Below are 12,336 nucleotides of genomic sequence, written 5' to 3'. Positions count from 1 at the left end.
TAAGGAATTCAGTTTGGCTCACAATTTGAGGTACGAAGATGTCCCAGGAGATAGGAGAAAACGGTATAAGGGATAAAGAATGGGGTGGAGATGTAGCCTCAGAAATCATGATACAGTAAAAGTCTGTCCAGTCATTGACACAGGCCAGGGAGACAGGTAAAGAGAGACCATGGGACTTCAGTGTTATAAAACTGTTCTAATCACGTGAGCAGAGAGAGGAAGAACCAGCCAGGAAGAACAAGAAATTGACCAAGTAATAACCAGCCTTCTTCAGCGGCCACCCTTCAATCTGAATACTGCGTTTCATTAGTTCCAAGACACACATTGTAGTGTCTCTGTAACTGAGGTCCATTTTACAATAATGGCATCTTACAATTGCTGTTGGCCCGGTGATGGTCACGATAGTTGGCGCTGCCTATATATGTGCATATGTTCTTGGTACTGTTGCTGTTTTGAGTCGAGGGATGTGCATTATTGGTTTTACATGAAGAGGAAAAGCTGAGTGTGCGGAAGCACAAAGAGAAGCAGCGTATCCAACTGTCATTAGTGAAGCAAATACTCATTATTAAAGATCTGACCACAATTCCTTTCTTTTTTGTAAAGCAACCACCAAATGAGAAAGGAACACAACCACAAAGTAGACGAAACTGTGTTACAGTTGATGTACATAGAAAACACTGCCTTTCCTGCATCAAGTAATTCAGCGGAAACCAGGAGCATCAGAAAAGATAAAAATCTATGCCTGATTAAGTCTAAAGAAGCTATTTTGATAAATATAAAACAGAAACTGTAAGTGGTAAGAAATGCACTGTGCCCCATTTTTTAAATTTCTTGCTGGTATATAAAACAATCGTGGTTTTTACAACTGATGTCACCTTTTAGTGAATTCATTAATAACTCATAACTAAGTACATAAAATGAGTACAAAATATTTGAAAACTAATAACTAAAACTAGTTATTAATACTAGCAAACAAATTCAAGACAAGAAAGAATAAAATTAAATTATCAATTCGGGAGATTCAAAAGAAGTTTAATACTAGCCGAATACTTGGATCTATATTACAGACTCAAGTCACAAATGTACAAATTCATGAAACAAACAAGCAAAAAAAGAAAGGCTGCTTCCCAGCGTCTGTAGTTCTTTGGCTCAATACTTGAGGTCTACTTTTATTATTATCAGCTATTTAATTCAACAAACAGTGAGCAACCACCAGTACCTACCAGGGTGCTGGGCAGCCATCCCAGACTCTCCCCCTAGGACTAGTGTGGATGTTAGGCAGGAGAAAGTTTATCTAGCCCAAGATCTACATGTCCTACTTGTAAGACACTCTGGTACCACCTACTTCTGGTTCTAGGTGTGTGTCTTGTCCTCCTAAGCTTATGCCTTGTAGCCCAACAATGTTGTTGGTCATGTGCCAGGTACTCCACACAGAACTGCCCCCCGCCTGAGGCCCTGCAGGCTCTTGATAGTCCCCCACAGCGCTCCTCCAGAGCACTGGTGCCTCCAGGCCCTAGAGGCTTTCCTCATGCCATCTGTCCATTGCCTACACTATTCACTCCCAACTTGCTCGCTGTCTCCTTCTACTTACGTGCCAGGACACTGCATTTACTAACTTACCATCTGTCGTATGGGTTGATACTCATCGAATACCAAGTTCTGTGCATCAGCCTGGACTTCCTGTAGCTTGAGTTGCTTCTACCAATGGCTGTTCTGTCCAGTGGTTGAACCTAATTCCAAATTTCAACTTTCCCAGCCATGTGCCCAACTGTTATTCAACAATGACTTACTGAGCATTTTTGTTCTAAGCACTGGGGATATAGCAATGAACAAAAAAATGTTCCTGCCTTTGTCAAATTGACATTCTAGTAGAGGGATACTGGCAATAAACAAACTAATTAATAGATAATATAGCATTAGGCTGATATCACTGTTAGGAAGAAAAACCAGGTAGAGTATGAGGATAAAAAATGACAGGGGTGGAGAGGAGGTGGAAGATTTCTTTGATGAAGTGACATCTGATCGGAAACCTGAATGAAGGAGTGAGGCATGCAGAAATGGAGGAAAAGGGACAATCACAAAGCCCATGAGGTGGGAGCAAGTTTCCAAGTGCTGAAGCAGCAGCAAGAAGGCTGATGCTGCTAGAACTCCGAAAGTGAAGGGGGTACTATGTTATGTGCAGCTAGAGAGACTGCAAAGACCAGATCAGCAAGTCTCATAGGCCAGGGTGAGAATCTTGGATTTGATTCAGGATGTGATGGAAAGCCACTGGAAGGTTCTGACCAGGAAACTAAAACGATCACATGTATATTCTCAAAGGCCTGCTCTCATGGCCACATACTGTAGGATTCCAATTATAAGACATTCTGGAAAATGTAAAATTGTAGGGGCAGGAAGACTTCAGTGGAGACAGAGGGAGGGGTAGACTGCGGGGGGGCGGGGATAACACAAGAGAATGTGGGGGGTTAATGGCGTATCTTGATTACGTCGGTGGTTACAGGACTGGGTGTATTGTCAGGAGCAAAAGGAGTGAATTTTACAGCACATGAACTCAAAGGGAGTGGAGCCCACACAGCCTACTCTAGCTGCTATGTGAACAATACGTCTGGGGGCAGGGGGAACGGCTAGAGGAAGGGGGACCAATTAGGAGACTATTAGAGTCATCCAGGCAAAGGTGAGAACAACGGAGGCTAGAATGGTAGCAGCCAAGCTGGTACTACACGCTTGGATTCAAGAACGTCTGAACATAGAGCCAAGAGATTTGTACGGTTTTTCTCATCCAGTGTGAGCCTCTCACTGTGGACTGATGGCTACAAATGTTTGCTGTACTCAGCTGGGATTTTTTACTTAAAACAGTCCTTGTTACACATTTTGCTGGTGGTAACACCAGGATCACAGCCTTATACTATTAAGTCCTGGTCCAATGGCCGTGCCGTTACCCTGGTGCACCCTTAGAACCACAAAATGCTTACAGAGGGAAAGATTGGTCTTATTCAGCTTTTTAATACATATACCTTGCATACTACCTAGCAAAGAGCTGAACTCAGCCAAGTATCTGGGTAAAAACAATAAAAATGCACTTAATTACAGAAAAAATTGGCTCGTGGCTAAAATTTCATCAAATATCTAAGACATTCACAGAATTGTATATAAAAAAGCAAAAATCTAAAGAAATGGGGCAAAGAAAGCTTGAAAAATCTGTTAAGTACAAGAAAATGTACCTTAAGGAGAAGGGAGGTATAGAATAGGGGTAGATAATAAACAAAATAACCATATGTGAGTAACTACTAAATACCTTCTAGAATAGTTTTTTTTAAATTAGCTATGAAATTAATTGTGGATCATGACCAGCACATATATCTATATATATTAATATTAATATTTATATGCATATTTATATATTTACACACACATATAGTTTGTACTAAGTCAACAGATACTTTCTACTGTGGATTGGTGTCCGTTTGAAAGTCTCTGCTGCAGAAAATAAAATGTGAACTCACCATTTTTTTGGCATGTTCTTCACACAGAGGGGTCTGGTGTGTAATGTCGAACACGGGCACAGAGCACTGCTGTCCGTCTGCAAACTTGGCCGTGCAACTTGAGAAAAGCTGCTGAGAGCGATTCAAGAGGATATCTGTAGTTTTCAAAGTTAGGAATATAATGCACTGAAACTCAAATTATTTAAGTTTTCAATTTTTATATGAAGTCTGCTTCTAGACCGCCTTGGGGGCACAGTTGGTTAAGGGCCCAACTCTTGGTTTCGGCTCAGGTTGTGGTCTCAGGGTCATGGGATCAAGCCCCGTATGGGGATCTATGCTCAGTGGGGAGTCTGCTTGAGATTCTCTCTCCTTCGCCCCCTCCCTCACCACATGCACGCATGCACTCTCTCTAAATACATTAGTCTTTAAGAAAAAAAATCTGCTTCTTCCCTTATTTACTAATAAATTTTCTTATCTATAAAAGCTGAAAAACCAAGCCAAATACTGATAATGGGAAATGATAATTGCTGAATTTATCAGAAGATACTTCTAAAGGAGTCTATTTTGCTAAAGGTCTCCCAATATAAGTCTCCTTTATGGACATTCTGATTTTTGTTATTTAGAAAAAGCAGGGTCGTTTCCTTCTTAACACACTAAAACTCCTAGAAGTCCCACTACAATGGTTAGAAAAAAGCACTTTCTTTTAGGAAAATTTTCACATATAATCCACATCAAGAAGAATAAAAATTTTAAGATATAATTATAAAAACTCATCTATCCAAATTTGATTTTTCATTTCCCATTTCCAACACAAAACTCTCACTTAGAACTTATGAAGAATTACTTTTTGATCAAAACTGTACCATTAAACGTGGAACATCAGCTTTATTTCAGCAACATTTTTAAATGTCCAAACTTTTAGCCCCTAGCGACATTTCCTGAACTCGTACTTCATACCTATCAAGGAAGTACCTTTCTGTTTTTCCTTTATACTCTTAATAGTTAAAGCTATTTATAAAACCTTTACTGCATAGAAAGTGCTGCTGAAAAAGTTGTGGAAATTTAATGCCAGGAATAGAAAGGAGGGCAAAAAGTCAAAGATAATAAAGAAGAGCAAGTAATTGCTACTGTATTAATTTTTTAAATGCTACTCAATTTTAAATGTTTAATAAAAGTGAGAGTAATAAGATTTCATAACCAGCCTGAAGCCCTTTACCCAGGTTTTCCTCAAGTATATTCTGTCTTAATGTATCTTCTTTCCTAGTCAGTGATGTTTATCTTTCTTTCATTTCAAATCAGCACTATGCTCGATACAAATAGCAAATTATTCCCAGAGCAAAAGGCACACTGTAAAACTCTTAACCAAAATCAGTTTTTGAATAATATGATCTGACTTCTCCATCAATGAGTGTTACAGTTGCTTCCTAGAAGCTACGCACAACCACGCAAGAACCAGATTTCTTTTAATTAAGTCACGGCCACCAGAAGAATCTGCTACTTGCTATCAATTTTGCAGATTCTGATATAATTCTTGAATAGACAATCACGATGATAGAAGCGGAAAAAAAATTATTTAGAAGACATCATGAAAATGAAGTTATATAAAAATTATAAACATGAAATAGTTAGGATTTCAAAAGTCATCCACTTGACTTAAGAATGAAATACTAGCCCCGAATGAGTTAATACTTTTCGATGCACACTCAATTCAGTTAAGAGGATACGCTGGAAACAATGTCTGGTGAATGGAAGGGCTTTGTTAGGGCACCGTTCACCCTTCACGGTTCCACTGCACGCTGCTGGCTCCGCCTCCCTCAACTTGGTCCGGCTTATGCTAAGAAAGCAAAGAGACAACATTAATTTCTATAAAAAATGTTTTAAAGATCCAGGGCAACTTTTCAACACTAGGCTGGCAGGTTGTAACACCAACATTTCACCTTTCTACATTCTTTAAATAAAAGGTAACGATCAGGTACAATGACCAGTTCCAGTATTTCCACAATCTACTGCCAAAACAAGTAATTGTATTATAATTGATTTCAACTATGCCTGTTTTTTCTTTTTAAGTGATATTTTGGTTCCTTTTGGGACACCTGGGTGGCTCAGTGGGTTAAGCGTCTGCCTTCAGCTCAGGTCATGATCCCAGAGTCCTGGGATCAAGTCCCTCCTGCACTGGACTCCTGGATTGGCGGGGAGTCTGCTTCTCCCTCTGCTTGTGCTCTCTCTCTCTCACACACACACACAAATAAATAAATAAAATCTTTAAAAAAAAAAAAACCCAAAACAAAGAAAGAGATTTAAAATAAATAAGTAAAATTTAAAAGAGTCTCCTTTCTACCTACCCTTATCCCAATTTGCCACTTCCCACTCTCTCTATAAGTATTCATTTTATTATTTTGTGGATGTTTCCATAGTTTTAAACAAACATTAAAAAGTAAAAATAAATAATATTCAAGTTCTTAGAAGTACAAAAACTGTCCTGTGTAATTTGCTTCTCTGAAGCATCACAAACTGGTAGGACTTTACACCTATCTGAGAGTAGAAAAAGAATCTACATAATATACTGAATCACACATCACGGATTAAAAATAAAATCTCTTTTAAATTGTTTCTAAGTCTAAGGACTTCAATAGAATGATTTATACTAATTAGAAGATCATACAGAACCCAAATTACATATGAATTTACAGAAAATCTCAGTAAAATTTCTACTCTAACTTTCCTATAAACAGTCCATGCAAATAGAGAACCAGGTGTTGCCATCGAAGCTGCTTTAATTAAGGTGCTGCAAGATGTGTCAGAATCACAAGAGTGGAGAAGCGGGCCATTAACTTAGGTCTGTAAAAAGGATAGACAATTTCAAATCAATGAAGCTGTACTATTTCGGCAGCTTACCGTAATTCTGTTGGTCTAAATTTAAATAGAAAGCAATTCTCTCTACTGAATGGATTATTTTTGTGGAACACTCCGAGAATCTGCTCAGCCATTTACCAAGCCTCGAGTCCCACACATTCCCTCGTTTTCCTTTATCCTAGACTTCGAAGGGCCCGGTTTCATTTTGTAAAATTGCTGATACGTTCCAACTCATCCATCTATCTCTTAAACAGTAAAATAAATTCAAAGTCAAAATTTCAATACGTCCCTGGATAATTAAGGTAAAAATGCCTGATGTTAGATTTGTATTATCCGAATAATCCCAACAAAACAAACGGAGAATTACCAAAACATTTTGATGTTTTTAATGTGAAAACACCTACTACAAGCTTCCGTTTTGTATTATTAGATCCCCCTTTTACAATAAAGTTTCTATACAAACACTAGTCTCTGTAGGATTGTCGGCTACAAGATACTTAAGTCTACATAGTTAAGCTATTTCAGTGGTTTATTCCATATATTCACCAATATATATGACAAAGCTATTAGATGAGAAAGAATAATGTTACTCAGTTTAGATCCAAACTATATGTTAAAGGATACCTATATTAAAAGGCAGCCATTGAAGTTTTAACCTCTGAAACATTTAAAAGCAACTTTTTAAATGTTTCTTGTGGAACTAGTCTTTGAAAGCAAAAACATCAAATAGTGGGCATTATCCAAATGACAGCTGATTTTTGTGAGCCTAAAATATAATGTAAAGTAGTAAACTACCAATCACCAACAACTGATTATGGCTCATTGTTAAATGATTATCAGTGAGGCACTGAGCAATAAACTTTTTACTCATCATGAGTGACATAAACAAATGACATCAAATAAATGAGGACTGTATATTAAAGTTCATCTTGGTATTTGTTTAGTAGTATTTAATTATCATGAAATTAAAAAAAAATCACTAATGGTGGTTTGGGAAATGTTTTGAAAAAAAAAGGTGGGGGTTGATTCTGCCAGTTAAAAATCATAGATAAATACAGTTTTCTACACAAATACCGAATTGTCAGAGTACAATCCTTACATCTTTGACAAGGTCATAATAATATACTAGATTCAATGTATATAACACTCTACACATATAGATTGCTTCATTGCTGGACAAAACTAAAGTCTCCATTGAAATTGTACACTTGAAAGCATTATCTAATGTAAATGTTAGATATCATTATTTTAAAACCTATGTCAAACCAAGTGAATTCTTTCAACAAATAGAGAACAGACGTCTCTTCACTTGTTTAATTCTATCCATTCGTTCATCAATACCGGAGATTTATGAACAAAATGTACATTGTTCCTGCCCTCATAAAAATGTCTAGCTTGGGGCGCCTGGGTGGATCTATCGGTTAAGTGTCTGCCTTTGCCTCAGGTCATGATCTCAGGGTCCTGGGATCCAACCCTGTGTCAGGCTCCCTGCTCAGCAGGAAGTCTGCTTCTCCTCCCTCTGCCCAACCCCACCTGCTTGTGCTCTGGATCTCAAAATAAATAAAATCTTTTTTTTTAAAGATTTTTATTTATTTATTTGAGAGAGAGAGGGAGAATGAGAGATAGAGAGCACATGAGAGGGAGGAGGGTCAGAGGGAGAAGCAGACTCCCTGCTGAGCAGGGAGCCCGATGCGGGACTCGATCCCAAGACTCCAGGATCATGACCTGAGCCGAAGGCAGTCGCTTAACCAACTGAGTCACCCAGGTGCCCCTCAAAATAAATAAAATCTTAGGGCGCCTGGGTGGCTCAGATGGTTAAGCGTCTGCCTTCGGCTCAGGTCATGATCCCAGGGTCCTGGGATCGAGTCCCGCATCGGGCTCCCTGCTCCTTGGGAGCCTGCTTCTCCCTCTGCCCCCCCCCCCCTCTCTCTGTCTGTCTCTCATGAATAAATAAATAAAATCTTTTAAAAAAATAAATAAATAAATAAATAAATAAATAAATAAAATCTTAAAAAAAAAAAAGAGAGAGAGACTTTCTAGCCTGACAGAAATATTAGTATACAATTCCACAATGAAGCAGAGTATGGAGCACAATACACATACATAATCGGGGGACCTAACAGTGGAACCTGGGAATGTTTCTCTGAGAAAAGTTAAGTCTCTGAGTAAGTAAGACTTAAAGGATGTTCTAGAACAGACCCTACCTTCCCCCCTACACAGGAGTCGGGGCTCTAAGAGTGAGGTAATATGCTGCAGGCAGCAGTCATTAATGTGGGTGTATTAGACACACATACAAAGTTTCAAACAACTCTAAATATCCCAAGCAGCAGAAAATTCTCATGGGCACACTATCTTTCTGTTATATGCAATTGAAAAATTGGTTATTTTTTTAATAACAAATATAACAAAAACCAAAATATATTAAGTAAAATGAAATTTCAAAAAATACATGGGTATGCAAAAAAATATGATCAGGCTATAAAGCAAAAGGTTATTTTTTTTTAAAGATTTTATTTATTTATTTGAGAGAGAGAGAATGAGAGAGCACGAGAGGGAAGAGGGTCAGAGGGAGAAGCAGACTCCCTGCTGAGCAGGGAGCCCCATGTGGGACTCGAACCCGGAACTCCAGGATCATGACCTGAGCCGAAGGCAGTCGCTTAACCAACTGAGCCACCCAGGCGCCCAAAAAGTTTTTGTTTTTTTTTTTTTTAGTTTTATTTTAAACTCCTTTTTTCCTCAGTGACTCATGATCACTATAGAAAAAATAGAATATACATAATACGAATTTTTTTAAACCTTAATTTATCAATAATCCCATCCTCTAGAGATAGCCACTGCTAATATTTTGTTATATAAACTTATAAAAATGTGTGTGTATTTCAATGTTGTTATCTGAAAAAAATAGTAACTAAAAATTGTGAAATAATAAACTCCATAAAAAACTATGCCTTCCGGGGCACCTGGGTGTTTCTGCCAGTTAAGCACCGGCCTTTGGCTCAGGTCATGATCTCGGGGTCCTGGGATCCAGCCCTGCATTGGACTCCCTGCTCAGCAGAGAGCCTGCTTCTCCCTCTCCCTCTGCCCCTCGTCTCCGTTTGTCCTCTCACTCTCTCTCTCTCTCTCAAATAAATAAAATCTTAAAAACAAGCAAAAAAAAACTATGCCTTCTAAATTTGAAACTTATTTCCTTTATTAAATATGAAGATTATTTTGGAAAATTTTAATTCAATTAAGCTAGAAAAGATCTTATTTATTTGAGAGAGAGAGAGAGAGTGCACAAGCAGAGGAGGGGCAGAGGGAGAAGCAGATGCCCTGCTGAGCAGAGAGCCCAACGTGGGGCTCGATCCCAGGATCCTGGGATTATGATCTGAGCCAAAGGCAGACGCTTAACCAACTGAGCCACCCAGGCGCCACTTAAGCTAGTATTTTTAAAAGGTATATAACCTAAATAAGTAATTATGGTAAGTTTTCACCATCTAAACTAATTTCGGAAATGATAATAACACCACAATTTCTTCACTGAAATATCAGGTAACTTCTACATGTCCAATTTATGGACTTTCCGTCAATAAAACAGTACGTACACATTATAAACCATAATTTCAAAACAATTTTTAAGAACATAGGGGAATGGCAACGATGTATTTTTAAGGGAAAAAAATTGGACACATAGCTCTTAAATATAGACCCAGTTTTACTTAAATACATACAAAAACCAGAAAAAGTCCAAGGACTGACATCCATTTACAAAGTCATTAAAAGCCATGTTTTAAAGAATTAGTGTCATGAGAAAATGGTCATAATCCAATGTTCCACAGAAAAAAAGTAGGAAATAAAATATACATATGGGATGATCTCAATTTTGCTTTAATACAAATACATGGCTCAGGGGAGATTTCATACGCACACACGTGTGCACACGCACACCACACAAAGCAAATAGACTACAAGGACAATGAGAATGTTCATAGTGCTCATTCTCTGTTCTGTGCATGGTGATATTATGGAAATCCCCCCCGCCCTTTCCTATGTTTTTCAAATTTACAATAAGCAAATACCTGGACTATAATATAAAAAGAAAAGATTTTTTCCCCCCAAAGAAATGCAATGTAATAAAGTATTCTGAAGACCTAATATGCGGGATAATGGAAATATCAACAGAAAATACTTTGGAAAGAAAATTTTTACAAAAATATTAAGTAAAAAATGTAAAATACTATTTCTGTAGTAAAAAAAATGGTAAATATCACTTTTAAATACATGAAATTTCTAAGCACTGGTTTTTGTTTTTTTTTTTTTTAAGGCAGGTAGCATTCTCAAATACTTCACGGTGTAAATTCTAGTCAAGCTCTGGCAAACCAACAGCAATGCTTTTAGACAGCTCGTGGCGATGCAAAACTTTATCTGAGCAACAAAAGCACAATGCAACGCTTAAATATTTCAGGCTTAAATGCCCACTGCCCACTGTGCCACAACTATCCTGTCAAAACACAGACAAAAGAGAGACAGGTGGCTGAGGACCAGGTGGCTGCCCGGGGCTCTCACCTGCTTCGGCTGCAGGCAGCTCTCTGCAGTTCCTGCATCAACTGACCAGCACACTCCGGTTCTCGACTGGCCGCCTGCAGCAAAGCTTTCCTAAACGTGTGCCGGCATTTCTTTTGACGAGATTCTGCCCGCTCCAGGCGGCAGAGGTGCTTATATTTCTGCTGAAAGTAAGTGCAAAGTTGGGTCACCCTGGAGCTCCTACTCTCCGTATCATCGTCGTCTGACCTGGAAAGTGCACAAAGGGAGAAGCTGATTAAACGTTAGGCTCGGTTTAGAGAGTGGGCAAAGTGGGTCAAGGAGCTACTCGGATGCACAAGGGTCCACATTTGGGGCAGGTGAGCATATACTTCACAAAATTAGAGAATTCCAGTAGAGCTGAAAGTAAGTACAATATTTCGACAATAAATAAGGCAGCAGACGCCACCCAGTGCTTTCAGATGCTTCACCTTCTCAGCATGTCAGAGTTAGACACAATGCATCTGGGTCTTCTAAATTTTAAGTGACTAGAGGTTCTCGGGAAGAAAACGGTTTCTTTACCTTTGCTTAACTAAAACGACTGAGTAAATGACATGGCAGTTATGAGGAAACACTAAGCATAATTTCATAAAAGATAGGTCATACCAGAAATAGAGCAGTGAATTCCAACAGTGCCTTATCAAAGACCTGCCCTTTTAGATGTACTGGTTTTCACTCCCCTCGCTAAGCACTTACAGAATGTTAATTGTAGGGGTCACAATCATTCTACAGTATTTTTTACTATTTTCTTTTAACACAGGAGATATCCTTTTTTTAAAAAGGTTTTTAAAAAAATTCGAGAGAGAAAGCAGAGCAAGCGAGAGAGAACACGAGTAGGGGGGGAAGGGCAGAGGGAGAGGGAGAAGCATACTCCCCACTGAGCTTGATCCCAGGACTCCAGGATCATGACCTGAGCCAAAGGCAGACACTTTAACAGACTTAGCCAGCCAGGAATCTCTACTTTGCAAATTTCTGGTCTAAGAAATAATTCCTAAGAAACATGTTCTCTTCAGTATAGTAGCTACTACAAATACTAGCTACTATAGTAGGCCATTATCACCAACTGAAGGATCTTACTTCAATTTCTTCATTTATTTAACATTCAACATTTGCTATGTCTATTACGTTGAGTCCTACAAAGGAGAAAATAATTTAAGCAGTTTGCAATGCAGTTTAGACAAGATAAACACATCCCCAAAGTTAAACAACTCAAAAGACAATCAAATCAGTAACTAAAACCTTGGGGCAGGCTGATCAATGATTCAAGTATCTGGCCTTCAATTAGAAGAATCTAGGAGTTTTTCACAATTTGAGATCCCAAGACCTACCCTAGCTCTACTGAACCAGAATTTCCATGGAATGGGGCCCAGGAATCTTTATTTTGATTTGTTCTCTGAAGTCCCATAGCAGGTTTTCATTCGGGAGTTCTAGTCGAGCTGGT

At 38.5% G+C, this 12,336-nt stretch overlaps 1 protein-coding gene across 1 annotated transcript in view; it reads right to left on the bottom strand.

The window, feature by feature from the left end:
• Positions 1–12,336, bottom strand: part of INO80D (INO80 complex subunit D) — a 63,049-nt gene that overhangs the window by 13,702 nt on the left and 37,011 nt on the right. The window contains exons 6-8 of the mRNA XM_028112220.2: positions 10,881–11,105; positions 5,207–5,316; positions 3,504–3,637 (exon numbers count right to left, since the gene is read on the bottom strand). Coding sequence (XP_027968021.1) covers positions 3,504–3,637; positions 5,207–5,316; positions 10,881–11,105 — 469 coding nt within the window. The remainder of the gene's footprint in view (positions 1–3,503; positions 3,638–5,206; positions 5,317–10,880; positions 11,106–12,336) is intronic.

This window comes from Eumetopias jubatus, unplaced genomic scaffold (assembly GCF_037043125.1).
Source record: "Eumetopias jubatus isolate StellerSeaLion01/CBP00866 unplaced genomic scaffold, mEumJub1_p1.0 scaffold_3, whole genome shotgun sequence".
Taxonomy (NCBI): domain Eukaryota; kingdom Metazoa; phylum Chordata; class Mammalia; order Carnivora; family Otariidae; genus Eumetopias; species Eumetopias jubatus.
The sequence above is the reverse complement of the archived record's forward strand: the minus strand, read 5'-3'. Positions and strand labels throughout refer to the sequence as shown.